Source organism: Oikopleura dioica, chromosome 1 (assembly GCF_907165135.1).
Source record: "Oikopleura dioica chromosome 1, OKI2018_I68_1.0, whole genome shotgun sequence".
Lineage (NCBI taxonomy): Eukaryota > Metazoa > Chordata > Appendicularia > Copelata > Oikopleuridae > Oikopleura > Oikopleura dioica.
The window spans coordinates 5,292,260-5,320,077 of NC_137291.1; the positions used below are offsets into that span (position 1 = coordinate 5,292,260).

A 27,818-nucleotide genomic window follows, 5' to 3' on the forward strand; every position below is an offset into this window, starting at 1 on the left:
TTTCTGGAGCGCGAGCGCCGCCGCGACGCCGCGCCTCCTCCATTCCAGCCCGCTTTATTTTATTTTCTTGAGTATTACACGAATGCTACTTTGCTCTTTTTGTCTGTCTGGGAACTTATTACAAATTCAGAATTATTTGTCGATTTACGTCAATTTTAGCTTCTGGAAAGCCGCTTGCAGCTTTATAAAAGCAAAGAGATTAAGAATATTTTTTTGAAATCAAAAACCGCAAGCAGCTTACAGTTGCTTTTATAATTTTTTCTTTGGTGAGAAACAGTATCTGCTAGTGCATTATCAATAAGACCGACAAGATTCTCGAATTTAAGGAGAAAATAGATCATCAACGGAACTAGAAAAGGAGCATGCAATTAATCCCGTGACAGATCGAGTTTTAGCAATGTAAGCCGGCCTGCTAAGCACGCATGGCGCGAAAAGCTCAAAAGGCTCAAATGGCGCGGCGGCACCGTATTACTGAACTCGCGCCAAACAAACAAGAGCGCTCAAGGTTTCTGCGGCTTCAGTTTTTTCGGTTGCAAAGAACAAAGAATGTCTTCTTGTTATTTTTTGAACCAATATTATGGGATCTCTCTGGATTCTAGAGCGGAAAAAATCTTCAACAAAAATTGAAATCTCCTTTTCCGGATTCCAGGGTTACCTCAAAAATTAGGAGAATGTACCAAAAAGGTCTAATTTGCCCATTATCGCGGTTTACCGAAAGGTGAAAGTTATCGATTTCGCGGAGAAAAGTGGGAGGGTAACTTTTTTTCATAAGTGGCAGTACTGCGCAGGTGCGGCCGGGAATCATCAAGTGGAACCTACTTATTGTCACTCGTTTGGTCATTGAGGCGCCCTGGCGACCGATAACGGAGGGGATCACGTTCAGCAGATAACTGTAGCCATTGACCAGGTCAGCGACTGGACCGGTTGAGGTTGACTCGCCGTCAATGTCGGAAATCGTGGTGGAAAGGGTGAAATCCGTAAGATTAAGGTCTTGAGACGGTTTTTAAAAGAAAGATATCTTTGATTTCATTATTGTTCTCGATGTTCGTATAAAAGAAACCGGTTCCTTTGATCATTTGATCAGGAAGATCCTTAATCAAGGAGTTCTGCGAGTCACTGAGTTCATACAGCTCGACATCAATCTTCTCGACAACGAGGGGTTTCCAGTCGATCGAAACAAAGCCGGATCTTCCTTCCTCCGGAATACTTTCCGAAACCTCAATTTCAGACATTTCTGGGACATCGGGAGTGGCGATTTCCGGCTCGCAGATCACTGTACTTCGCATCGAGATCGACTTGGTCTTCAGCGTCACTTGGTAGTTGCTCAGCGGCTCGATGAGGACCTCCTCGGGCGTGTTGTAAAACGAGAAACGGTTGTTTCGCGTTTCCTGCTCCGAAATTCGCGTCTTTTCGCCATCTTCCGAAATGCGGAAAAGCTCAAGAGAATAGCGCGTGTTTACCATGTCCATTTGAGGCACTAGCTTCTGGGTAACAATGTCGAACTCCCAAATCGTCTAAAAGAACCCGACTTGCACGTGGCTTTCCGGACGAACGGGAAATCGAAAAAACGCCAAACATGCAAAACATAAAAATAAACCCCTATTTCTTCTTCAAGGATAATGATAACAGAAATAAAGATGTGTAGGCGAATATGTCATCTCAAAAATATTCGAACGTGAAGCGCTAACACAGGGATGGAAATATAACAAAATTTTCCGGCGGCACCGGCACGGCACCGCACAACTAAAATACCCGTGCCGCGGCACGGTACGGCACGGCACGGCACGAAATTCGAAAATGGGGTGCCGCGGCACCACGGCACGGCACGGCACAAATTTGAATCATATTATATGATTCATATAACTTATGAATGAAAATGAAAAAAATTAAGTGAACTTATCAAATTTTGAAAAAATTAAATGAAAACCATAATAAAGTTAATGTCTTGGATAATTTGAATTTTTCAACAATGGGTGAGGGTGGGGTTGAAGACAACACTGAGATTGATAGCAATGTTTCCAGCCAATGTCAAGCCCCTTAAATTAACAAATCAAGGAACGGGGCTGAAACGGCCCGAAGGGCCGTCAAGCCCTTAAATTAACAAATCAAGAAACGGGGCTGAATCGGCCCGAAGGGCCGTCAAGCCCTTAAATTAACAAATCAAGGAACGGGGCTAAAACGGCCCGAAGGGCCGTCAAGCTCTTAAATTAGCAAATCAAGGAACGGGGCTAAAACGGCCCGAAGGCCCCCTTTAATTAACAAATCAAGGAACGGTCAATTATACTGTGCCGCGGTGCCGTTACCAGATTTTACTCTCCGGCACGGCACGGTACGGCACGTGCCGTGCCGTGCCATGCCGCTGTGCCGTGCCGTGCCGTGCCGCTCAGATTTCTATCCCTGCGCTAACATAGCTTTAGGAACATGTAAACATTAACAAACAAATATGTCACTCGGCCCATTCCACTGCTGAAGGTCGCATTTTTTGGCATTCAACAGCGGGATGAGCGGCTTATTTGGAATTTACGGCTTTTTGGGCGACTTTGAATATTGACTTCAAAAATATTCGAGCGAATATTCGATTTAAAAAAAGAGAAAAATTGACATAAATAAAGAACGATTTTGAAAATTTTCGGGTAGAAAATTTGGACATGCATGAGTTACCCAAACTGGATCCCACTGGAGATCAATCTTGGTCGCGTACGCGTTGATATCGATACTTTCGCAGTCGACCGATGCCGGCGGCGTCCAAAACGGTTGTTCGTCGCTGCGCCCAAAGTTCTTCTCGCCATTGGGACGGAGAATGTAAGGCGTCGCCGTGATTTTGTACTGCCCGTTGAAATCAAGATTGACGACTTGGTACAAATTGTCGCCGAGGTCGATTACTCTTCCTTGATCGCCGAATGTAAGCCGACTGAGGACTTGGATGTCTACTCCGTCAATTCCTTTTCAAAGGATAAATAAATAGAAAATTCCTTCTCGCAATGGAGACCCACTACGCGTGCAGTAAGCATTATGTAATTAAGTCGATTAGCGCAAGCAATTGATAATATAAAAAGAAAGATCCTTAAATTGTTTTATGGTTATTTTCTATCCGGATTCCTTCAGAGGCAGTGACCCTAGCCGTAATGGTATTTTCTTCGATCTTCGTCAGCATAACTCTCGCTGTTATATCCGTCGTTTGAATTATGAATTCAGTTGGCTTCTCCGTTTTCTGGTTACCAGCAAACGAATCAACACGGATTTTGTAGGTTGAGGATGAAGAAATGCCATCTTCCGCGTTGAATTTGATCAAGTATCTTCCTTGTTCGTCGATATTTTCTGGATCGGTTGTTTCAACTTTTTGACGATCGCTTTTTGCCCTCGGCTTTCTGGTTGTCGGATCGCTTCGACCATGAAAAAGTCAACATGGCCATCGATTGGAAAAGCAGCGGTGAAGCTAGTACTGCCTTCCAAGACTTCAATGTCATCGGTCTCGACCGAAGGCGGGCTCAAGCTTACGAAGTTGTTGAAGTACCTCCACTCGGAATAAACCATCTCCCGGGACACCTTGTGCTTGGATCGCACCTTGCAGTGATATTCGAAACCAAGAGGCAGATCGTCAAATGTGGAGCTGTCGCCCTTTTCTTCGCGGAAATAAATCTCCACGATCTCCTTAGTCGAGGTCCTCACTTGTTCCAAAACCACTTCAGTTGCGGCTTTTTTCGTCCGCGACTTGGCGAATTCGGCTGTCAAAGTGGCCTTCTTCCCCGTTGGCGTCATTTTTTCACTGACGCGCAGTTGCTTCGGAATCGGAGGATAAGGCTTGTTCGTGGCGTCTGGCAAGTTCTCGCCGATTTCGATGTCGAATGAATCTGGTTCCACGTCGGTGTAAACAGCACTGCGCGGGATGCAGCCCGCATGGTAGTTTGCGACTTTTGTGATTGTGTCCAAGTCCCGGTAGTTTTCCAACAAGAATACGTTGTCTTTCTTAGGCATAGAAGCGATCGCATAGAGCTCAGCATTCTCGACGGAGCGGGAAATACCAACGGCAGTGAGCGTTATTCTCTCCCCGAAAGCATCCTTAATATCGTTTGCCATGTTGTTGACATCAGCCACGTCGGATTCCTTCCCATCGGTAATCAAATAAAGATAGATTTCAGAATTCGGTCGTAAGCCGCTTTCCGGGATTAAAACTTTCGACATGGCATTCTGCAGCGCTCGGGCGATTCGAGTTCCTTTTCCAGAGTAGACCATTTTGTTGATGGCAGTGATCATGTCGTACGCGTTCTGATGCTCGTTCAGGTCGAAGATTGTTCGGAAAATATTGTTGTACAAGTAGACCGACACTTGCGTTCTGCCTGGAGCGATGTTGAGGCCGCTAATGAGTCTTCTCATCCATGATTTCATCACTTGGAAGTTTGGCTTTCCGACGGAACCGGACGAGTCGAGCAAGAAAATCATGTCAACTTCCTTTGTCGAGTTTTCACAAATGAAGCTCGGGAGAGGGTCCACCAAGGAATCAGACAACTCACTGACGTCAATGACTGAAGGCTGTTCGCCAGGTGAAGTAGGCACCGTTGGAACCAGGCTTGAAGAGATTTGAATTTCCTTCTCTTCCCATTCAGAGTAGATCTTTCTCAGCTTACTTCGTACTTTGGCAATGTACAGTCTTGTACTGTCGAATTCCGGCCGAGTGATGGTAGTTTGTCGGATGTTGTCGATTTCTAGCGCTGGAGCGGCATCTTCCCGTCCTGCTTCTTCGATTTTCACATCGTAAGTCACCAGTGGAGCGAGTTTTTGATCGGTTACTTCCCAAACGAGTCGCAAATTATTTCGATCATCAACGAAATTTTTCAACAGCGTCGGTTTTGGTGGAGGTTTCATTTTGCCGCTCTTGCTGATTTTGTTTTCGCCATCAGCTCCGGCGAAACTCGAAACGGTTACGGTGTAGTCTTGTCCTGGGAGAAGCAGTTGAGTCTGAGAGGTCCAGACGAGCCATTCCCCGGCGCGTATTTGTTTGACATCGACGATTCGCCCTGGCTCGTTGCTGGGCTCGACGATGATGTCGTAATAGTCCACTCCTCCATCACTTGGTGGCTCGAAGCTGACCTGAAGCTCAGTGGTTCCGAACTTGACTTGGAGATTCTCCACGACAGCCGGTTGAGTGAAAAAGTTCAATTCCTTAGAGCGCTTGCCGTAGACCCCGTTGGCGATGGAACTCATTGTCATTCCATGAGGGGAACCAGGGACGAGATTTTCGACGACAATTTCGCGAACACTTCTGTCAACAGTTTCTCGCTTTCGAAGTTGCTTCTGTCGATCATTTGAATCGACGAGCTGGTAAACTTCGTAGTAGAACTCGTCCGCGTCCGGGGACGGATCAAAGGTGATAACTGCTGATGTTGGTGTGATGCGTTTTACTCTCAAGTTTGTCGGTGGAATCGCATGAGCTGAAATGATTTCGACGTCTTTTGTCAGAGACTTTTCATCGCCCCGGTATGTGATAATGTCGAGCAAATATGTTGTCGATGGTTTGAGATCAACGAAATTCGCCGAGTATTTCCCGATAAACTCAACATCCGGCTTTTGAACCTTTCTTTCCTCTTGCCAGTTTCCGTCTGGATCTCTGAGGATCAAGTCGAAGCTGTCGTGGCCGCCGATCGATGGCGGATCGAAGAAAATGTCGATCTGGTGATTTGCGTCGGAATCAACGCGAGTTGAGGAGACGATTGAATCAGGATTGACGGGATTGGGCTTGGTCCAAGCTCGGACTGCTTTCGATTTGCCAGCGTTTCCTTTTCGAGATCCTTGCACGAGAATTGTGTAGCCAGTTCCGGGTTGAAGGCCGACGATTCGACCCTGGTTGATTTTGAACGAAACGGTTTTTCTAGAATTTTTTGAAATCAAGGAAGAGAATTCGCCACCTACCGATTCGAATCAATAACTCTGAAGTCGCTTCCCATCGACTCGTAAACCATTGCTCTGTACTCATCCGCGTCTGGCACATCCTCCCACTCGAGCTAGGGAGAGACGAATTAGTCGTCATCGCGTTTTTCGATGCTTACCTTGATGGTGTCATTTGTGACTTCGACGATATTGACAAGTGCGGGTGCATCAATATCTAACGTGCGATGGATTTAGTGACGTGCAATTTCAAGCACAATTAGTTAACATTTTTTCTACATGCAAATCTACATGCTACAGCTCCAATTCTACACCGCCAGTAAACTTGAACGGTCAGAATTCGAGCGCTACTGTATATGCAACTCAGGTGCATATACATAATTAGTTCTTTCTTAGGATTAGTGTTTGTTACATGCAAATTAGTATTGTTAAAGAAATCACATGCACATTCTAGAGTGGTTGATTGAAGGAGAGTGAGGTACGTACCGGTTTCTAAAAAATAATGTTCAAGATAAAAATTTCAAAATATTTGTAATGTCAACAACATCAAAGCATGATTCCTAGCATTTGGCTCATTCCAAGATGCAGTTTTTTGTTTCATTCAAATATTTTTGTTTAGAAAAATGATGCGAAAAAAACGAGTTCCATCACCAAGCGACAACAAGCATTGAAAAACAAGGCTCTACTAATTACATATTATCGAAAAATATGCTGAACATCCAAAAACATCGAGTTCTAGCGCTAACCTACATCGAGATTTGTGACATAAGGTTACCCAAGAGTTTAGGCGTCCTTGAGCTTTGGGGCAAAGGACTAGTCTTGATCGTGGCTCGTGATTGGGTTTTTGATGATGTCGTGCTTGTCGCACTGGTTGTCATTGTTGTGGTCGGTATCGGTGTTGAGGACTGTTCTAGCACCGTTTCCGTACGACTGATTATGTTTTCTATCATGCAATTTAATTAGGATGGGATAATTTCAAGTGATTTCACCAGATGGTTTTTACATAATATTTTTGCTGAACTTCCGATGCTACACATGTTCATGTACGACTAAGGTAGGTCTATGAATTCAATTAGCAAAAATAATTATCTAAAAATGTTAATAAAATTTCCGTCTTGGTTCTCAAGAAAAGAATCGTCTCTCTTGACAAACCTCTAGAAAACATCGAAAATCAAACATCAGGCAGCACTAGAATCAAAAGATGCCGCCTTACGTTCTCTGATCTGGCGTCTCAAACGCTGCCGAGGCAAGCGTCGGTATTTCGCTAAATAAAACACTCTCACCAAAACACAACCACAAGTGAAGAATTACACTCCGTGGTTAAATTCTCAGACAATGTTTCTTTCGTCGAGATTTGTACCTGTGAGGAGTTGGCGGCCAACAGGGGCGGATCTTGATTCGCCGGCTTGAGAAATGACTTCGACGTAGTATTCTGCTCCTGGCTCGATTGGTGTGTCTTCGGAGGATTCGAAAGTAACCACGTATTGGCTCTGTCCGTCCTTGAACGGGACAATTCGCTGGTTGATCTCTTCCCTGATTGCTTCATCTTTGTCATCATAAAGCTTGACCACAAAGTTCTCAGCACTTCCTTCCTCTGGCGGGTAGAAGGTAAAGCGGACTTTGTTCATGTACTGCTGCGATTGCTCAACAGAGAACACTTCTTCCGGCTCAGTGATGAAAATCGTTGGATCGGAGGGTTCCGATGTCTTCCATTCGTTCGTCGACTGCATAATGATTTTGTAGGCTGTTCCCGGCTCGAGGATATCGTCCACTTTGAAGGCTGGTTTTCCGTCTTCAGTCATCATCAGATCTTCCGCCGGAACATCCGATATTTCGAAGACTTCTTCACCGTCCATATCTTGTATTTTCAAGCTGTAGCTTCTCACGGCATCTGACGGCTTCCAGGTGATCGTCGCTTCTTTGTTGCTCACTGTTGAGATTCCAACTCCTTGGGGAACAGGCGCTTCCAAACTTCTCGTCTCGAATTTGAACTTCTTCAAATCGGACTCCATGGGGCCTTTGACACTCGTCACTTCGGCGACATAAGTGGTCGCCGGTTCGAGATCAATGTCATTCGACTGATCAAAGACGAGCGTAAAGTCATTCGCCACCACCTCTTCAAGCGGAAATTCAACAACGTTGATGACCTCAAAATCGTCCAGAAATGGACTCGTGTTTTTTTCTTGAGGACGACTCTCAGCAAATCCGCTTGGTTCTGCACAAGATCGCTCACTTTCAACGCCGCGCTCATTTCCGTTGATTCGTAATCCAGCATAATCGGCGCTGTAGGCTTTGTGAAGATTCGAGAAGGAAGGACATTTCGCGATCGAACGACTTGTTCTTGGTCGACGTTTTTGATCGCGGTCAGAGAAATATCATAACTAGAACCAGCCTCCAGATCAGATAGAGTAAAGCTTGGGTCTTCGTTATTAATCGGGAATGTCTCAGTCTGTCCAAAATCGTTTCTCTTTGTCAGCAAAAAGCTGTCAACTCCGACCAAGGGTTCCCAAATAATCTCCGCTTCGCCTTCGTTTTCGGAAAGAACTCGAACCCAGCGAGGACTGATGATTTCATTCTCGCAGCCTCCGTATAGCATGTCGACTTTGATCCGTCCGAATGCTTTGACGATTTCTTGGGATATTTCTTCCGACTCTGTGTCGATTTCGATGATGTTTTTCGGATCGACGACGCTGGAAAAGTCGTAATTGTTGTTGAAGCTGACAACGGCGATATCCGCGGATTCCTTCAAATCAGCAATGTTCAGGACCATTTCTGCCTCGTCAGAGACAAATCCAGAGGAAAGAATAATGATCTTCGCTCGTTTGGAAATTTCGCGAGTGTCGATTCCAGTGTAGTCTTTTCCAACCGGGAAGCCTTTTCCATCGAACTTCATGATGAGCTCTTGGAAGCCTGCTGATTGGATGTTCTCGGCGATTCGGACGATTGTTCTGAGACCTTGGCCGAGATTTTGACTGTCAGAGGGGATGATTGTCACTTTTGACTGCAGAACTTTCTGGATGACCTTGGGCAGTTGCTGCAAGTCGAGATCGTAAGCAATCGAAGAGGTGGAAGCAAAGAGCACGAGTCCAACTCGGACGCCAGACGTAGCAATGTTCATTTGCTCCACAAAGTCGACAATCGCCTTCTTTACTTGGTCAAGTTGCGCTTCCATTTTTATCGAAACGTCGATAAGGAAGATTACGTCCTGTTGCGAAAACAGAGGGCAGGCGTCCCGCGGGCACAGATTTTCAGCAATGCTCTTTTCTAACTGCTTGGTTTGCTTTTCGATGTCGTTGAAGTTCTTCAAATAGACGATGTCCTCGGGCGTGTGGACGATCGAACTGATTTCGGATCGGTCCACGCCGTTGCCGATCGCAACGACTTTGACGCTGTGCGCGATCTTTTTCAGCCTTGAGGCGGGTTCCTCGACTGGATCAGCTGATTTTCCATCCGCGAAAATGATCACGTGAAGCGGGTGATTCGGTCGGCGACCGTTGGGCGCGTAATTCATCGTCCGAATGATTTCGTTTATCGCGCTGCCGAGTGCTGTACCCTTGCCCAAGGACTTGAGTTCAAGGTCGAGCAGCGACTTCAGAAGTGTTTTCTTATCTTCGAAATCGTCCAAATTGAACACGACGCGGTACTTGGCGGCGAAAACGGCCAGCCCGAATTGTGTGTCTTCGGGGGAGACGGTGTAGTGCTTGATGAACTCGCGGATGAAGGTGATCACCTTGATCAGGTCTTCTTCTGAAACAGTTCTCGACATGTCCACGAGGAAGAAAACATCAGCCTGGGTTAGATGACACATTAAATCGTCAGTTGATGGCTGTCGCGGAGCCAAAGGCATTCCAGTTTCCAGTTGCTCGCAAAGTCGGCCTTCTCGGAGGCCATTTCCCCGGCCAATGTCTTTGTAACCAGCATCACAGGCGCAGGTAAACGTTGTTGATTTTCGAATACATCTTGCGTTTTCGGAGCAGTCGTTTCCATCGCATGGGTCGCAAGGGATAATCCGGGTCATGCTGTCATCTGGCGAGCGATAGGGCTCGAAGTTTCCGTACACCTGACCGGCCACAGTGGCAAGATTGACCTGAATGGAGGTTTACTCTCGCTTTTTGAGAAAATAAATTCAAACCTGATAATTTCCATCGACGTAAACGTGAATTTTGCATCTGAAGACGACTTGATCGTTGAACTCGTAAAACTCGGCGAGTTTCACTTCCACTGTTGCAACAACTGCGTCCTCTCCATCGATGAAATGAACGTTTGGAACAAGCCCGACAAGGAGATCGTTCCAGATCATGTATTGCACAGAAGCTGGGTCGTTAAAATCGTCAGTCCATTCGAGTTCGCCATTTTCAGGGTCGAAGACAAATAGCTCCGCTTCGATGCAGCCAGCCGCTAGAAAATTATGTCAGCTTGATAAAAAAAAAGGTCAGGAAGCCCTTAAGCAAGTCGTTTTTATAATTTTTAATTATCAAAAAGATACCCTTAAAGAATCTCTTTATAAATAATAAGACGATGGAAAACGAGAGCGTCACGATTTTCTTTCTGGGGTTATATTAAAGGCAAAAAAGAGATTTGAGATAAACTCCCTTAAATTTGATCTGAACAAAGCGAGTCAATTTCAATTAGGCTTTGATTATTTTCTCAGCGTCGCTCGTGAAACTTTGCGGTCGGAAATATTCACTGCGTATTTCGGCAAAGTCGGAAATATACACCTACTGGAGCATAAAATTGAAGCAAGAGTATTTGATAACGTTAGGCCGAAGCGGATTGTATTCACCACTCGCTCCTTGGAAACGCGCCAAAAACAGGAAAAGAAATCGCCTTTCTGAGAGAGGCGATTTTCTGGCAGTTAGATTTTCTGGCAGTTAGACTTTCTGGCAAAGGCGATTTTCTGGCACTGCCAGAAAATCTAACTTCCAGAAAATCGCCTTTGCCAGAAAGTCTAACTGCCAGAAAGTCTAACTGCCAGAAAATCGCCTCTTTTGATTTTGAATCTACAGTTAATGATCCTGGAAGGTAAAAACGGAGAGGGTTTTCGACAGTACCACCAATTTTTCTTACATGTTTTTTTAAATTCATTGACAAAAGCCACTTTTGACCCATTTATTCAAGATTATTGGCTGTAGCAAACATAAATCAGCTTCTTCCGGGAATTTTGTGTTAATCACCAGGTGTTATTTGCATCTGATTTCGAGTACTTGGTCACAGTGGGCACCCACTGAGATAATGGCGCACGCTAATGCTTTTAAAACTGAACTTGTTATAAAGCTCTCCAGAAAATTCTTCCTCAGGTGGTGAAATCGCCTTTATAGGATGGATATTATTTGAAATTCTGCAAGAAACTCTTAATAATAATCATTTTATAAATTCGAAAAACTGGTGATTATCACACAAATTTCATTTCGGAGCAGTTTCAGCAGGAGTTTGCACCTTTCGACGGGAGCGTTTGATCTAAAAGCCGACTATTCAGGGCGGTAAAAGACTACGAATTGGGAATTGAAATTTCTGCGCTAAAAATAGAATGAGGGTAGCATCCGCAGTTCGTTCTAGCTGTTTTCGGAGTGACAAACGGGTTCACAGGCAGCTGAAAAGTTAGATTTTGATTTTTTGAGAAAATGGAGAATGATAAGGAAGAAAAATCGTATAGATAAATATTGAAAATGACAGCGATTCCACCACCTTCTGAGGAAGAATTTTCAGGAGAGTTTTATAACAAGTTCAGTTTTAAAAAGCATGAGCGTGCGCCATTATCTCAGTGGGTGCCCACTGTGACCAAGTACTCGAAATCAGATGCAAATAACACCGGGTGAAAATTCCCGGAAGAAGCTGATTTATGTTTGCTACAGCCAATTATCTTGAATAAATGGGTCAAAAATGGCTTTTGTCAATGAATTTTTATAAAACATGTAAGAAAAAAATTGGTGGTACTGTCGAAAACCCTCTCCGTTTTTTTACCTTCCAGGATCACTAACTGTAGATTCAAAATCAAAAGAGGCGATTTTCTGGAAATTAGATTTTCTGGCATATTAGATTTTCTGGCAGTGCCAGAAAATCGCCTTTGCCAGAAAGTCTAACTGCCAGAAAGTCTAACTGCCAGAAAATCGCCTCTCTCCGCCTTTCTTACTTTTGATATTGAAGTTTAAAATTGAAAATCGGCTTCGCCAGCCACTTTGCTAAGCCGGATTGCAGAAAGATAAACGAAACTTTCACACTTGCGAGAATCGCGCGCTAAGAAAACAAGAATTTGTGTCTTGGCGAAAAAAAACTCGCTGTAGATTTATTTTTAGGGCTCGTTTCAAAAATAGCTGTCAAATGTTTTTGAAAACGACTCGAAATGGAGCTGATCTAATATTTACGTTTTCAGAAAATGATTTGAAATAAAAACAATTTTTTCTGAAATCTAATTGGCCAAACAGCCGTCAGCGCGAATCTGATTGGTCGAAAATTTGGTGAAAATCGGCGCAATATTTTGTTGATTCAAGCCAACGCGGAAAAAGCGGCAGCGGCTCAATTATTACAAAAACTGCCAAAAACTGCGCTCGCCCGCGAACAGCATGCTCGAACACGTGTTTCTGTCACAACTTCCGGCTTATCATTTTTCAAAATAAAAAAAGGGTTTTTTACCTTTACTTTTTTGAATTTCACTTTGGCTCGATAAGGTGGAGGTTTTGTTATCTCTTTTTGGACTTGAACACTTTGGCCGTTTTGTGTCGAAACAGAACTGGGCCCGGAAAATCGGGAGGAGAAAAAGAAAAGGGGCAAAGAATTTCATATTTTTGGCATTGCTCTTTTTCTGACTCTCTTTGGTTTAGAAAAAGGATCGAAAGTGGGCCTAATTCAGGATCATTAGAGGAGTAATTGGGTGATTCATGTAACGGCTCGGGTGGAAACGGCTATGGTGGTGGTGTTTTGGCTTGGTGCAGTTCTCCGTGGCCGGTGACTGATCCTCAGAAATCCCCCTTGATCCGCGCCCGGAGGCGTGGGGCCGATTGTTTTCCGTCTTCTTCCACTTATTTCCGGTGAAAATCTCCTCTTTCTCGCGATTCTCTTTGTTTCTTCGGATATTCTGTTGTATAGCAACAGGTAAAAGATCAAGTCATTACGCAAAAGTCCGGTTTTCGATCGGAAATAGTAATAAAAATCCGTGGAATGTGAAAATTGAGGTGTATGGAGCTGAATACCTCAGCTGAGTGGCCCGCGAGCTTTCGAGTGCAGGGGCGCGCGCTGATACTAGAACGCTCAGGGGGCGCTATACGAGCAAAACGCCGCGATGAAGAAAATCCGAGAGAGCAAATCCGAAATTGCGCCTCACTTCCGGGATCTGTTTAAAACCCTATCACACCGACCCACTTGAGAAAAAGAAGGGAAAAGAAAAGGCAAAACAAAAAACTGAAGAGAAAAAATAAAAACAAGAGAAACTCACTTTATCGAAGAAAAAAAAAATTTGTCTCCGTGAAAACGAATTACTAACAGATAACAAATTATCGAGTCAATAAGCCACTTAGAGGATCTAAATATTTTTTATCGCCGTTTAAAAAAAATAATGATAAGCGTGTATAACAAGATGTTTTCCGTACAGTTGCCCAAGGACTTATTTTTTGCCCAACAATAAAAATGTGATTGTCAATATTTTTGACCAAAACAAAGCTTTTTTGGAATAAAGCAGGGAAAATCAGTGGGTTTTACTTTGCCCCATCTTCGAATTTGTAGTAATTTCGCCCTAATTAACCCTTCGTAAGTCACAGAACCCAGCAAATTATGTTTGAAGCCGACTTAGACCAAAAATTAAACAATTTAGGAAAAAACGAAATTTCGAATTGGCTTACCGATTTTGTCATCAGCTGCCGGCAACTCGTTTGGCAAAATTCTCGTGGTCGTAATCTTCCTTGCCGCCAGGGTTCGGTAATTTGAGCTCACGCTAAAACTCAAGGAAACAAAGCTTGAGACTCACGTTTTTTAATTTGAGTTTTGAGAACTCAGAGATGAGAGCTCGCGTGAGAAATCAATTCTGGCGATCCATGAGCCAATCAAGGAAGCGCTCGCTTAATTTGAGTTTTGAAAACTCAAAACTCTCATATCTCCCAAAAACTCAAAACTCCCAAAACTCTCAAATCTTCTCAAAATGATTTCTCAAGTCACTTTGAGTTCTCAATTTGAGGAAATTTGAGCGTCTAGCCAAAATGAGTTTTAGCTTGAGCTCAAATTACCGAACCCTGCTTGCCGCCGTCCAGTTGCCCTCGGTCGATTTCGATAGCGCTTTGATGCGGTATTCATAGTCGGCCTCGGAGTTGAGCCCTTGAATCACTGCCGAGATCTGGCCAGACGGCTCGCTCGAACTTGCAGAGACGATCTTGTACTTTGGCAGACATTCGTCCTCCTTGGCCACTGGGCTCTGGCAAATTTCTGGCGTGATTAGCTTCGACTCAACGATGTAGTTTTCGATAAAGCCCATTGGCTTAGCTGGCGGGAGGAACTTGACTTCAAAGCTAGTTCCCAGTACTTCTGTAACGACAGCGGCTTGGGGAGGGGAAGCAATGCCCGGGAGAGTCTGAGCGCGGCAGAAAATTTTTCGCCAATAAGAGCACCCTGTTTGGTTTCGAGTTTGACGCCGATATTGTAGTTTGTATCGGGTTGAAGACCGTCGATGATGAACGCGTTGTAGGAATGATCCAAAACGATGTATTCGAAATCCGGCTTTCTCAGGCTCGTTTCTGCCATGAGATCTTCGTACTCCATGCTGCCTCCAGTGATCGAGCCACGGTCCATGCCGATTAGTTTGAATCGCTCGTCAGCTTGTTCTGTTTCCGTTTCGTAAGGAAACCAACTGATGATGAACTTGTCGATCACTTCCGGGTCAAACTGCCATCTTTTCGTAATCGACCAATAGACGTCGACTGAATTGGCGCTAGAAGGCGTGCAAGAGGCTGTGTCCTCGTTGTTTTCATCGAGCTTCAGGAAGCCGACGAGCGGCTCACAAGCGCTGGTGTTTTCGACATTTATCCAATCGCGGCCGCATTCGCACTCGTAACCGCCCGGAGAGTTGCGACACTGCGCAGTCGGATGGCAGGGCGCGGGCGAACGCTGGCACTCGTTGATGTCTCGGCAGATTGGAGGCACTTCTGAGAAAATTCCGCCTGACATGCAAATCAGATCCCGAGAGCCCATCATTTCATATCCCTCCTCGCATTCGTATCGGAGAGTTTCTCCTTCCGCCAACGCTTGTTCGCCCGAATCGACAAAGTCGACCAAGGAATTCGGGATGATAAAAGAGCCGTGGGGGATTTTAGGCAAGTCGTAGCAAATCGGCTCACGAGACTCGTCTGAGTCAGGTTCGCAGATGAAGCCGTTTCCAGAGTGACCAGGGGGACAATCATCGCACATGTGACCACTCAGCGGCGCTGCTTGATCGATGCAACGAACGCCAGGAAAGCAGGATGGGTTCGGGTTTTCGCAGCCGTCTTTGTCCTCCGTGCAAAACTCGCCACCCCAAGCGTCGCCGCAGATGCAACTGGCCATGTAAAAACTGTCAAAGTTCGCCTTCGTATCATAATTACACAGTCCCCCGTTGCGACAGGCACAGTAATTCCAAGTAGGAGTAAACTCAGTGGTATGCTCTCCGTCGTCGAGGATGAAGACGACGCGGTTGAGATCGCTGAGCATTTCCAACGGCTGCGAATGCGCCGCGGAGTAGTGAAACTTGCCTGTTCTCGTCACTGTACCGGCTTTTACTTCTGGAGGAATGGAGACAGTTACGGATTCTGGCGTTTCATCCGTCCAGTCGAGCTGGATCTCGAATTTTTCACCGAACATAACGTTTACGGCCAGAGGTCCTTTAAAAATCGGCGGCTGGTTTCCAGTTGGAGAGACATTCGACGAAATAGGTGGAGCACCAAGGCCGGGAATCGGTGGAGCTCCTGCTGGAAGGCCTCCTTGCTTTTTGAGGCCGAGGAGTTTGTTTTCATTTTCCAGGTAGGTTTTGACGCATTCCGCAGAGGCGAGGCATTTGTAGGACTCCCTTTCTTCTTTGGAAGGGATTTTTATTGCCCCGAGAAAAGGGAGCAGGGCTATCACCCAGATCATTTTAGTTTCCCATTCAAAGTCTGAAAAGAAATTTTTTAATCAAAAAGAATTAAAAATTAGGAAAAAGACTTCTTTTTGCTCACAAATTTTGACAGTAAGATAGCAGAGAAGAAGTTTTGAATTCTATCAAATCTAATTATTCATAAAGAAACCTTACTTTTAAGGTCTCGTGCAGAACCGGTAGAAAAGATAAATTTTTGAATTTCATTTAACTATGTTAAAAATATTCTAGTAAGCATTTTCGATAAGGTCAAGTGTTGGTCACTTGTGGAACCACTTTGTGGTGTTCAACAAGGCGTGAACTTTTGCGTCAGCGATTAATTCAATAAACAACTTCTTTTTCTAGCGGCGGCGCAGTTGCTTTTCTCTGACAACAACAACCGCGAGCATTTGTTTCGTCACTCTCTGAGGATCATTAGGTGAAAGTAATTTCGTGAAATTGGTAAAAAAGAAACGTCAAAACGGGCAACTTGCTCGGAACTAGGGCAGCTTGGCCGCGGGCGGAGCCAGTCATACGCAAGAATTTATGAATCCCTCGCTGAACACCTCCTCCACCAACATAATCAGCGGCTCGCTCGGCAGGGCGCCAAAACACGCCATGACGCGTAGATTCTTTTAGAGCCTCTCGTGAGAATGAATAAGAGATAAAATGCCAAACATCGCTTAACTTTTATTGAAATGAAAATTTTCCGAACAATCTCAATCAGGGTTAGAGTCTTGTATTTTCGAAAGAAAAACGTAGGAAAAAATATAGATGCTTGATTTATGAGTTTCGACTTTTTTTGTTCTATTCAAATTGAAAATGAAAATTTATCGGCCATTGCCAGAATAAAATAAACATAAGCATATAACAATAAAAACGGGGGGTACTGAATTGTGCCGCCCTGCGCCGCCCTGCGCCGCCCGGTCCGGAACCAATCGACTATCAATCGGTCAAACCATGACCTAGGAAAGAGTTCTGAACAAGAGCGAGAGTTGGGCCCCGCCAACCCAATGAGTTCTCTACCAGAATATGCACGCGTAAGGGCCTTTGGCCCGTCGCGTGCTCAATAAATTAGTGATTTTATGCAAGATCTGAATTTGATTGAGAAATTCGTTACTGGCACCCTAAATTAAAGGTTTTACTTATTTTAACATTTTGACTATATAAATAAGTGAGAATAACTAAGTTGACATAAAAAGCTTAAATTGTGGCCTTTGAAAGACCAAATATCTTCAAACCCGATGAGGCTGGGCGGCACAGGGCGGCGCAAGGTGGCGCAGGGCGGCACAATTCAGTGTCTCCCATAAAAACCCTAATTTCGCAGGTTTTATTCTCTTCGAAGATTCGGAAGAATGGAGTCAAGGAAGAGGCTTATACTGTAACTGATAGGTTTTAAGGGACCTTGGCGAGCTGGCTGAGACGCGACTTCACGAGCGCTTCTTTCGTACAATATATACAAGCAAAATACATATCTCCTGGAAATCATGTCTTGATTTGTAGTGACAAAAAGGAAATTCAGAAGAAATTTGCAATGTTTTCAAACAGAAGTTACGGGACTGGTGTCTCTCCAGAAGCGAGTCAACACGGTGCTGAGAAGCAAGACAATCAGCGCCAAAATGTAAAAATACGCCATTACTCGGTCGAATACAGTCGCAGCGTATCTCCACTCTTCTTCGTACGCCGCGCCAAGGTCTCCATCCATAGTGGCTTTGTTAATGCAAGCGAGCTCTAGAATTCATTCGATGAAAAAAATTCAAACAAATCGTTCACCTTTTAGAATCTCCATCAAAAGACGTTCAGTGGGGGTTTTTACTTCGTCGACGAATTTGTTGATTTCTTCAGCTTTGGCAGTTTCTTCTTCATGGCTCTTTTCTTGTGGACGATCAGGTGGAGGGCCCAAGGTAAAAAGAATTTTTGGCAAGGAATCGATAAAAACGCATCTTATCTTGTAACGGACTTTTATACTTATTTTCGGGACGATTGATAGCTATATAAGACAGATTGAAATAGATTCATCCGTTGCCCATTTTGCCATTCTCTTCGCTTCCTCTCCAGAAGTATGATGAAGTCGCAAGCAGAAAACGGTCGAAATAAGAGAACAAACAACAAGAACAAGAGAAGCGACGAAAAACTGACCGATCAGAGGTGTCTTGGACGGCATCGGTGGAATTTGCTGAGTCAACTGGTCCATAAAAACGACCAAAGCAAGCATAATCGTAATATCTGAAAAATGTTTTGTGAAGCTCTTGGTTGAGCTTGGTTACTTAGGCCAATTTTTTCGCCAGCATCGGGGGGCAGGAAGAAGCCGAGAATGATCAGGATTACCGTCAAAATGCAGGGAACGACGATGGAAAGGGTGGGCAAGAGAGTGTACCGCTCGAAAACTATTTCGTAGATGATTTCTTTTGGATGGTTTTTGAAAGTCTTATTTGCATACCTAAATGATTAAAAAAAGCCAAGTTATCGCTTTTGACTTTATTTTTAAATAGTACGAACCATGCCTGGGAACTCGTCTTCGCAACAAGGATATTTCAGTTCCCTCATAATTCCATTCGTACTGAGAATATTCCATTCCGTTGAATTCGGTTTCATTGGGCCTGAATTATTTTAGAGAAGGAATTATGCGGACTCATCAGAAAATAAATGATTGCATTACTCACTAACAAGCATTTGTCCTGTCTGACCAGGACCAGTTATATTATTCGTCGGAGTTTTGATTCGAAACGAAATATCTCTGCTTGAATACGTCCAGGGCCCGAAGGTCAAAGGACAAGCCTGAGTATCGTACGGAAAAAAGGTCATGTCGAAAACGCAGCCAGCCTCGAAATTAACTATCGTTACCCAGTGGCATGTTCCATCGTAGGCGACTGTCACTCCTGCTTGGTACTTTTTGTCGAAGTCGTCGGATAGATTGTCGATCAAAACTACATCCGGCGTCCAAATTTTATCCGGGGCGATGATCACGTGTTTGATGCCGTTGTTCAGACTTGGTCTCCAATGTAGAAAGTCGTCTCGCCAAGTAAAGTCCATTCTAAGAAAATTAATGAGCGTATAAATCCCTTTCAAAAAGTCTCATTTACATAGCAGTGAAGTACACTCGTTGCTCCCTCGCGTTGATTCCATGAAATTGCTCTAGAGTGACGTCCATTTCCATGGGCATCGGTGAATCCGTAAACGCAGTCGGAATTCTGCTCGGGTTCGCTGCTTCTGATTCATCTCTAATGTATTTGACGCACTCGTCTGGCACAAGTTCTGAATCCCAAGGATGCTCCTCGAATGCTTCAACTGCTTCATTATAATCCATGGTGCAACCTGTTTGATTCATGTCGAGAACATAGCTCCAGCCTTTCAGCAGACGATCGTAGAGGATCCCTGTGTTGAAGCGCCCAAAAACTTAATAAAAATTTATGGTGCTTGATTTCTTTCAAGATTCAGATTCTTTAAAATAGGTTCTCTTCAATTTACCAAGGCCAATAAAGGCAAAGAAAATCCGCATTCTCGTGAACAGCCTTTTTTTAGCTGCTCAACACAATTAGTTTCTACGACCAAGAAATACCAAAATTTTACGATCACATCCAATTTTCTCACAATTTTTCGCCTCCGGAATTTTAAAAATTGCTTTACGAGCGGAATAATTAGGGAAGAGATCAAGACTTTGCCAAAATATAATATTTTCGAGAAACGGTTGATTTAGAAAGCGCTTGTCGGCGAGAATATCAAATATTGTCCCAGTAACATGCTCGGGGATGAAGACCCACACGCTACATTATTAAAAATTGGATGAGGCTCTAGCATAAATGTTGCAGCTAAGCGGTTTGCTGAGCATGTTCAGCGAAAAAGGAACAGAAGTGGATTATTGAGATGAAGAAAAAAATTGTGATTTTTCACGCGGGCCCGGCTGGACTCGCTGCGGCCCAGAGTATCATCGAGAAAGACCTAGCTTCGGAGCTGATCATTATTGACCCGAATGACGGAACCTTGCCGTCTAAAATCGCTGATTTGAAAGCTTCGTCCGATGTTCTCGGGCGCTTCATCGACATTCGCGGTTCAATCGAATTCGCTCAAATCGACGACGCTGATTTTTTCCTTCTCACTTGTCCTTTTGGTGAAGCTCCATCGAGTGATGAAGCACTTGCCGAAGTTCTCCCATTTTTGAGACAAATGGCGACGGAAATTGGCTTCAGAGCTGGACAATCTACAATTGTCGTTGCTTGCGAACCTGCAGATTTGATTACTTTTGCTCTCGCTAAGTTGACAAAAGCATGTGAGTGAAATCTCTTATTCTACTGTCGTTACAGATTGATTTTAGCGATCAAAGTTGTTGGAACCGGAACAGTCATCGAAAGTGCCCATTTCCTGCGATTGCTGAAAGGAGTAGATACCACTTTGCAAGAAGCAATGGTCATTGGAAACAAGCACTCGTCAATCAGTGAGATTTTTTTCAATATACAGATGTATGTTATTTCCTTAGTTCCCCTTTGGACATCGCTTAAACCCATTCCCGTCATCGAACACACGAAAAGCGATGCTCACAAGCGTCAAAAATTCAAGGAACTCTTGAAAACTGGCTACAGCCCTGCTCGTGTTCCAGCACCGGCGCTTGGAGTAGCGGGCGCAGAAATTATTCACGCGCTCTGCTCAGAATTCCCAAAACGGTAAGCTACAGTAAATTCTCCGACATAAAGCCATGTCTGAAGAATGACGCTTTCAATCATGTGCAACGGGCAATTCGACATTTGCGAACAAGAAGTCGTCATGGGCCTTCCAGTTTCAGTTTCAATTGCTGGAACTGTCATCGATGAAACTGTCGTGATCGGAGATCTGGAAAAGCAAAAACTTCTAGAGCTGGCGACAGAGTCTCAGGGAATTCAGCGACGACTGAAATTGAGAGAAGGACTGACAGGATATCTTGGTTTGTCTTGAAAAGACATTTTTGATGAATGAATGATTTTCTAGAGGTCGATCGATCAGAATACGTCGGCAACCCGCCTCACAGTCCAAAACTCCATCGAAAGATTCTCGCCTACGAGCCAGAAGAAGAATAAATTGCAAGTAATTCTATGTTTTTTTGTTGTTCAGAAGTTTCGAAATAAAGCAGTTTATTAGCATTGAAATATAAAGGAAAATTTTTGTTAGTTGGAATATCAGCATCGATCTTTTTAGACCCATTTTACAGACTTCTTTCGTCTTATTTTCTTCTCGCCCAGAGATCCTCCTTCTTGTTTTCAACATTATCTTCATCAAACATTTTCGAAATAACAATCAATTATGACAAAGAAAACTTTCCTAAGCTGCTTGTAGTTTTGTCGCTCTGATCGGATAGTCGGCTATCTTCGTTGTCTTTCGAGTCCTGTTTCACTCAAGAAAAGTCTCAATCCAGCACTCTGCCAGCTGATTTAGCACGCAGGGCACCTTAAGGGTCTCTTATTCGAAAATTTTAACCCAAAAGGTGGCGCCAGTGCTTTTTCAATCAGCAGGAAAACGCCTCCAGGACCGTCTCCTACCCATAAATTCAGAACCTGTAAAATTAAGAACCGGACAATGAATTTATGGGTAGAAAACGCGTCCATAAATTCGGAGAAAAAAATGACTGTAATTACCGTATCTGAAGATGATGGAGTGATTGTGGTTTCTGTGTAGCTGGAAGCGATGGATTCGATTTCAGATCGGTCTTCAGGGATTTCTTCGGGAGTTGGGGATGATTTCTGAACAAGAAATTTAGCGCTAGAATTTAAAAGAAAGAAGTTGTTTAAAAAATTAGCTGACTTTTTGTTATGCAACAGTTGTACCTTTGGTACAGGTTTAAGGTAATCGCTGACAGTACTAAGCGGCTCTGGCGGTTTCACAACTATTCTGCGCACGGAGCTTTGCATATTCGCCGGCGGACTTGAAAGATTTCTTTCTGGACTGCTCGCTGGTAGCGGCTTTTTCTCAGGTTCTGGCGAAGTTTTCTTGTTGATGCCGATATCAGAGAGGTCAAGCTAATCACAGGCTCCAAAAAGGCTGATAAGATAAGCAAATGTATGCAGTTACGGAAGGAGCTTATCGCCACCGCCGCCGTAAACAAAGAAATTAAGGAGCCACTCCTTCGATCTCGAACTCGTACTGGATGTTAGGCTCGTCGCGGAATTTCGTTTCGAAACACCTGCAATCGGAACGGGAGCTTCAACCGGCTGATCCAGCCCGCCGAATCCCTTTCAAATGGTTTGAATATTTGTCGACTTGGCAAGAATTTAGTTGAACTTTGTAAAATTGCTAAAGTGGTCGTTTCAACAAGTATTTATTTGCGCTACTTAAAATAATTAGCGTTTTTTCTAGAGACGAAAACGTTCAAATAAATAAAGTCCGAACTTCGAATAATCGGCAACTTTCATGGAAAACAATTTCTATAAGGGTGTCACTAAAGTAATTTCGTGAGAAAACTATAGAAAAAATCTGTTGAAGATGTTTTCTTGATAAACTTTTTCCTCGGTAGCGAATTTGCTCAATTAGTGCTCCAGAACACGTGTAAAACACGCTGTTTTCGACCATTTTCCTTGGTCGGGTCAATCATAAACGGACATATGAATTTCCGGCACTTGTCGAACAGGTCCCTGACGTTCAGTTGTCTCGACACTTCAAGAGCACTTAATCCATTCTCTAGCGATAGCCGCGCTCTGCCGAGGTAGATATAATCCAGCAAAACGGCCACGCCTGATGCCGGTAAGTCGCTGTCAAAACAGGTTGAAATTAACAACACTTGCGCAAGTACGCAGAATCAAGCGTTCTCGAGAATAACTTTTCAACCGAAACTGAGGTCCACAATTTCGGAGTTGCGCGCTTTCACCTTATCAGCAATCGCGCTTGTCAGGAGGACCACAGAATGCGCGCGGAACTCACCATCCTTACAATGTAGAGTTACGTCCGTAGCAATGTCCTGATACAGATTTTCAAGATATTTTGGAAATTTCAATTTTAAAAATTCCACCCGTTCGGTGGCGCTTTTGTGAACTATTATAAATCTGATTGGTTAGACTTTTTTAAACAAAAAATAGAAAGAATTTTTATCAATCTGTTTTTCGCAAGTTTTTTTTTTAATTTTGAGTAACACAAAAACAAAAATGAGATGAATAAGGCTAAATCAGTATTTTAGTCTTGAAATCGTCCCTGAGCTCTGAGAGCATGAAGACTCTTCATCACGTTCGCCGTGTGTTCTCTATCCACTGGTCCTGTTCTCTCCTTGCTCATCCTGAAAAACTCAAACTGTCAATTCGATATTTCCAAAAAAGTGCGAATACTGGTGGCAATACGTTTTTTGTGGCTCTTTGTGGCAGATAGGGCCCCGAATGGGGATCGGGCACCTCCGCCGCGGGCGCTCCATTGCGAAAATTCCGCAGTACACCGCCGCCGTATAATTTTTCACAGTTTTTTCCAACAGAAGAAACCGCACATTTTCCCGCAGCAAATTCAATTTTTCTTTTAAAAATGTTTTGACGGAAAAAGGAACGGCCAGGTTTTTAAGAGCAGCGGGGAGGAATAACGTGAGCTGAAGTAGCATACGTTCTATTTTGTATAAATATTTTTGATGCCCAAGGGCTTCGAGTTTCAGACAGGATTTATCTTGAGATTTTCATCAAAAACGAATATTTTCATAAATAGTTTTCTAAAAATTTGAAGACAAATTAACTTTTATTTTTTAATTTTTTATTAAAATCATTCGTAATCTAAATAAAGAAAAAAAAGCTTACCAATAATTCATTTTTCTCTTAAAAGAGTCGGTCATTTTCACTTCCGACCTTATGGCTCTCTCAACCTCTTCGATGCGCATTTTCGCAGCGGTTTCTGTCGCGGTTTGAGCCCGCTTCGACCGCTTTCAAAACGAGACTGACAAATTGTAAAAGACTAATTTGTTATTTTTGAAAGAGCGCGGATGCAACGAAAAAGACGAAAACCCGTTTTTATCGAAACTGGGCGACCGTCTTTTCGAACCCGGGAATTAGCCGGGCGACAGGGGGACGTCCTTAGTTCCTAAAAATAAAGAACTCGCTATCCGATTTCGAGTACTGTTCGTTTTTTAAAGCAGAAAAGTGAAAACTTAGGCGAGAGAGCTTCGAACTTGGTGAACTTTCTCCGAAAAACCCTCGACTTTTCATTTTGAAGAAAAATATTAATTATCGGTAAAAAATAAATTTTTTTAATTTTCTTTCGGTGATTTATAAATTTTAAAATTGAAAATCCGTTCATAAAAATGTAAGAATTTATCCATTCCTTCGCGTCGTCCACAAACAGGGCAGCAATCCTGATCATTCTTGCATTCCTTCCCATCCGGGCAACCTTTTTGCTCAATTTCAAGACATTCAAAGGAACAGTCCTCAAATGCTTGACACTTTTCCTTTAGACAGGTCCATCCAGGCCCGATCGTTTCGCAGAAAAATTCGCAGTCATTTGCTCGAACGCAATTTCCATTTTTTCCAACTGGGCACCTGTACTGCCCCTTGTATGTTCCGATACTTGTGCAGTCAATTTCCGGGCACAAAGTGAGGGAACCAAGACCAGAGCAATCAGCGAGGTCGAGGCAAGGAGGGTTCAAACAGTCCATCTCGCAGGGACATTCAAATATATTCTCACATTTGTACTCCCCTGCAATTTGAGTGGGTACGCACTCAAGACTTGGATGATTGCAGTTGTGGAGACCAGTCGAACACGGGTCAATGATTTCGCAAGAAATGCCATCAGAAGACAAGAATTTAGTAACACCTTCATCTGGACACTCGCAAAAAGCGGAATCAAATGCATTTCTACAGACAGCCGGGGCAATACAAGGATCGTCTACTTCGCAGGGTGGAGTTGGATCGACGCACTTTTCGATGCCGAATTCAGTGATCAGCGAACTTCCATCATCAGGACATTTGCACTCGTACTGAGCCGTGGCCGGATTGGCACACAGGGAATTGCCACAAATCGTGGTGACTTCTTCTGATTTGAAGCAAAAAGTCGCGTCCATTCCAGCTGGAACTGAAGAAAAAGCAGCCCATTTGCCGTTGCTCGAATTCATAATGAATTGAGTTTGATTATTTTTCATCTTTGTAAATGCTTGATGATACGTCAGTCCATCAAAGTTGATGAAGCCGTTTGGATCGGCTGTATTATTTGCGATCGGCAGAGCACTTTCGGAAGGAACTAGCGCGCCAGAGCTAGTCGAATAGAGCGTTTAGATCAGTCCTATCATGAGACGCAATCCAGGAGTAGCCGCTTGCTGCTCAATCAGTCGTGCAAGCCAGAAATCATTGGCATCGGCATTGTATGGGTAAACCAAACTCATACCGAATTGAGAGCAGGCATTTTTCACCTCGTCAAAATCTGAAAAATCGCCGCTTGTTTTCTTCACAACAGCAAAATTGTATCTCCTGTCAAAATGAGATCCAAGTGCAGGATTAAAAAATCCAGGAAGAATTGCCTCTTTCCAGTAATCTCCTGTGTACAAGTCATCATCAAAACTGTCTTCCCCAGTGTATCGATAGCACATTGGATGCGTGGTGTCTTCCGGGTCCACGAAAGTTCCGCTTGTAACAGACGGGTTTAGTTTGCCAGTAGTTTCGCATTCGAACCAGTTTAGTGAAATCTTCGATAATTTCAGATGCTTCGAGTGAAATTCTAGAGTGATTCGCGAGGTGACAACAGGACCGGATTTCGATTTGAAAATGAAGGATCCAGGGTTGAAAGGATTCTGAAAAGCTTGGATTTTCTCGTCAGCGAGAAGTAAGTACATTTGATTGTATTGAAAGACTGGGGTTTGGTCCGGAAGTTCATCCCATTTACTGTCACTGAGATTGGCTCGAGGAAGACTGAGTGTATCACCGTAAACAGTTAGCTCGAGATAATCGAAGAGAACCTTTCGCAACTTGTTTTTCTTTCCCCCTTCGATCGAGTAAATCTCAATCAGCTGGGGAGACTCAGTAATTCCACATGCTTGATCGAACTGGTAAAATGTGTACGGGCTATTGTCAAACAGGCGCGGTAAATCAGAGATGTCTCGGTCGCCGTAAGTTTTGACCTTGAAATCGTGGAATGCGCCAGTCGAATTTCTTGACTCAAACATCACGAAATCAGATTCCAATGCATTCAGTAGCAAAATCGAATCTTTTTGAATATTCTGTCCAGTGAACTCGAACCGTTCCATTCCTTCTTTCGGATTTGTCGTGCACGGGTTTTCAGTGGGCGGTTCTTTGTGAATCACTTCAATTTTCACACAGTTTCTATTACTTGGTCGCTCAAAAACATCGTAACAAAGGCCGCAAACTGTGTGCAAGCCGACTTGTTCTACAGTTGGAGTCCAATTACACGTCGCAGTGCCATCTTCTCGCAATTCTGTGCAGGTCATCCCATCGGGGAGGGAGAATTGAGCGCGATGGACTGTCGTGTAGTAATTTCCTTGAAAAAGGAAGCGAGCTGCCCAGACTTGGTAGTAGGAAACTGTCGCTTCGTAAATCAACAAGGACTCATTGGGCGGAGTCGGTGGAACCCAGAGTGGCAGGCCATCGCAATGATCAGTATTTCTCGGCTGGAGTCTGATGTTCGGCCTGTACTGATTCCATTCTATTAATTTATTATCGCCATTATCTTCGCCGTGCCTTCTTCTTCTTCGATTAGTGACTGTAAATGGAGTGTCTAAAAGCGACTCGTCCATATCCGGAGTGAAAACCTGCGCGATAAAAACCGCTGGGACGGAAGATTTGATATTGCCATTGTCGTCGAAATCTTCGACTTGAACAGCAATAGGTTTGTAGCCACCACCATTGTCGTGCTCAGGGTGATAAGTTACCGCACAGCTGGTTGAATTGAGAGAAAGCTGATTGAGTGGCCAGTGGGTTATGCTGCCGCCATGGTTTTTGTAGCCTTCCTTGTCGTGCGCGAAAAATGAAGCTTCCTCAAGTGTTGACCATCTACAGATGATTTGGTCGCCGTCCGGGTCCTGCGGCGTCAAGTAGTAAGTTTGCTCCTCGCAGCCGTCGATGATCCACCAAATCGCGGGGAGCTCGAATTGAGGAGAATTGTTGTCGTACTCGTAGACATGCGCCGTATATTGATATTTGCCCTTTCCGGTGTTACCGTTGTCGTGAGTTAAAAACACTGTCCATCCTTCGTTATGAAAGCCGTTTGTCATTGTGAACTGGTTTCCCTCAACTGCTGCTGGGAGCGCCTCATCGAAAGTTTTTCCGTAGCAATAATGCTCATTATCAGGGAGGGAGCTACTTTTCTCGATCTGCAGCAGTTCGTATTTTACGAGTTTTGCCTTTGCAAGGTTCTCTTCGTTCTTATCGACAACCCCGATTGGCAGGTAGAAATTCTTGTGGCTAAGTATCTTGCCTGATGTTTGACCAATGTCATCTTCGTCGCATCCTTCTTTTCCCCAGCCAGCTAAATATCGACGAAAGCCGACTGTTCTCGTTACACTGACGACTCCGTCCTCGTCTTTTTTAAACTGCAAACTTCCTGCTCTGAAATGCTCCGCCTCGACTGCTCTTCTGAGAAGCAATAAAAAAAGAAAATGGTTCATTTCAAAACATGGAAATGCTCTCTCGATCTGGTGAAATAAGACCGATTGAGAGACAAGTTGAATTCTGAGATTTTCGGAGATAATTCCCGGGATTTTACGGAAAAAACATCGGTCTAATCAAAGCAGCAACGAGCATTATCAAAACATTTATTGCAATTGCAGACGTGGATTCACTTGAAAAAGTTCGATTGAAATATCAAGTTGACGACTTTCGCGCGTTTCCAACAAAATTTACATTTCCGGCCAAAAGAAGTGATTATGAGAACTGATAATTGTTTTTTTTTCTTTCAGAGTAAGTCTTCAAAATGCCAGATTTTCCGTCATATTTGA

At 43.9% G+C, this 27,818-nt stretch overlaps 5 protein-coding genes and 1 long non-coding RNA gene across 6 annotated transcripts; 1 reads left to right on the forward strand and 5 right to left on the reverse strand.

Moving 5' to 3' along the window:
• Positions 1-74: 74 nt before the first annotated feature.
• On the reverse strand, positions 75-3,011 carry LOC145711742 (uncharacterized). Its single transcript, XM_081789432.1, has 5 exons — positions 2,990-3,011; positions 2,662-2,942; positions 1,061-1,514; positions 713-990; positions 75-107 (listed from the first exon to the last, which is right to left on the reverse strand). Exons 1-5 carry the CDS (start codon positions 3,009-3,011, stop codon positions 75-77), a joined length of 1,068 nt encoding a protein of 355 aa, XP_081645558.1.
• Positions 3,012-3,100: 89 nt separating this feature from the next.
• On the reverse strand, positions 3,101-7,895 carry LOC145695679 (collagen alpha-1(XII) chain-like). Its single transcript, XM_081772679.1, has 4 exons — positions 7,244-7,895; positions 6,045-6,100; positions 5,908-5,999; positions 3,101-5,866 (listed from the first exon to the last, which is right to left on the reverse strand). The coding sequence occupies exons 1-4, from the start codon at positions 7,893-7,895 to the stop codon at positions 3,289-3,291; spliced, it is 3,378 nt and encodes a 1,125-aa protein (XP_081628805.1). The 3' UTR covers positions 3,101-3,288.
• A 17-nt stretch (positions 7,896-7,912) lies between these two features.
• LOC145711743 (uncharacterized) lies at positions 7,913-17,654 on the reverse strand. The gene is made up of 7 exons (XM_081789433.1): positions 17,505-17,654; positions 17,070-17,076; positions 14,529-15,989; positions 14,102-14,475; positions 13,716-13,770; positions 10,016-10,281; positions 7,913-9,970 (listed from the first exon to the last, which is right to left on the reverse strand). The coding sequence occupies exons 1-7, from the start codon at positions 17,652-17,654 to the stop codon at positions 7,913-7,915; spliced, it is 4,371 nt and encodes a 1,456-aa protein (XP_081645559.1).
• Positions 17,301-19,448, reverse strand: LOC145711745 (acetylcholine receptor subunit alpha-type acr-16-like). Its single transcript, XM_081789434.1, has 7 exons — positions 19,418-19,448; positions 19,033-19,345; positions 18,609-18,983; positions 18,454-18,549; positions 18,217-18,389; positions 17,723-18,175; positions 17,301-17,680 (listed from the first exon to the last, which is right to left on the reverse strand). The coding sequence occupies exons 1-6, from the start codon at positions 19,446-19,448 to the stop codon at positions 17,940-17,942; spliced, it is 1,224 nt and encodes a 407-aa protein (XP_081645560.1). The 3' UTR covers positions 17,301-17,680; positions 17,723-17,939.
• Positions 19,286-21,060, forward strand: LOC145695686 (malate dehydrogenase-like). Its single transcript, XM_081772689.1, has 5 exons — positions 19,286-20,216; positions 20,262-20,381; positions 20,424-20,607; positions 20,650-20,864; positions 20,909-21,060. Exons 1-5 carry the CDS (start codon positions 19,814-19,816, stop codon positions 20,995-20,997), a joined length of 1,011 nt encoding a protein of 336 aa, XP_081628815.1. The 5' UTR covers positions 19,286-19,813; the 3' UTR covers positions 20,998-21,060.
• A 171-nt stretch (positions 21,061-21,231) lies between these two features.
• On the reverse strand, positions 21,232-21,929 carry LOC145695692 (uncharacterized). Its single transcript, XR_014133767.1, has 3 exons — positions 21,742-21,929; positions 21,553-21,657; positions 21,232-21,364 (listed from the first exon to the last, which is right to left on the reverse strand). It is a non-coding gene; the product is annotated as an uncharacterized LOC145695692 (long non-coding RNA).
• Between the last annotated feature and the right edge of the window lie 5,889 nt (positions 21,930-27,818).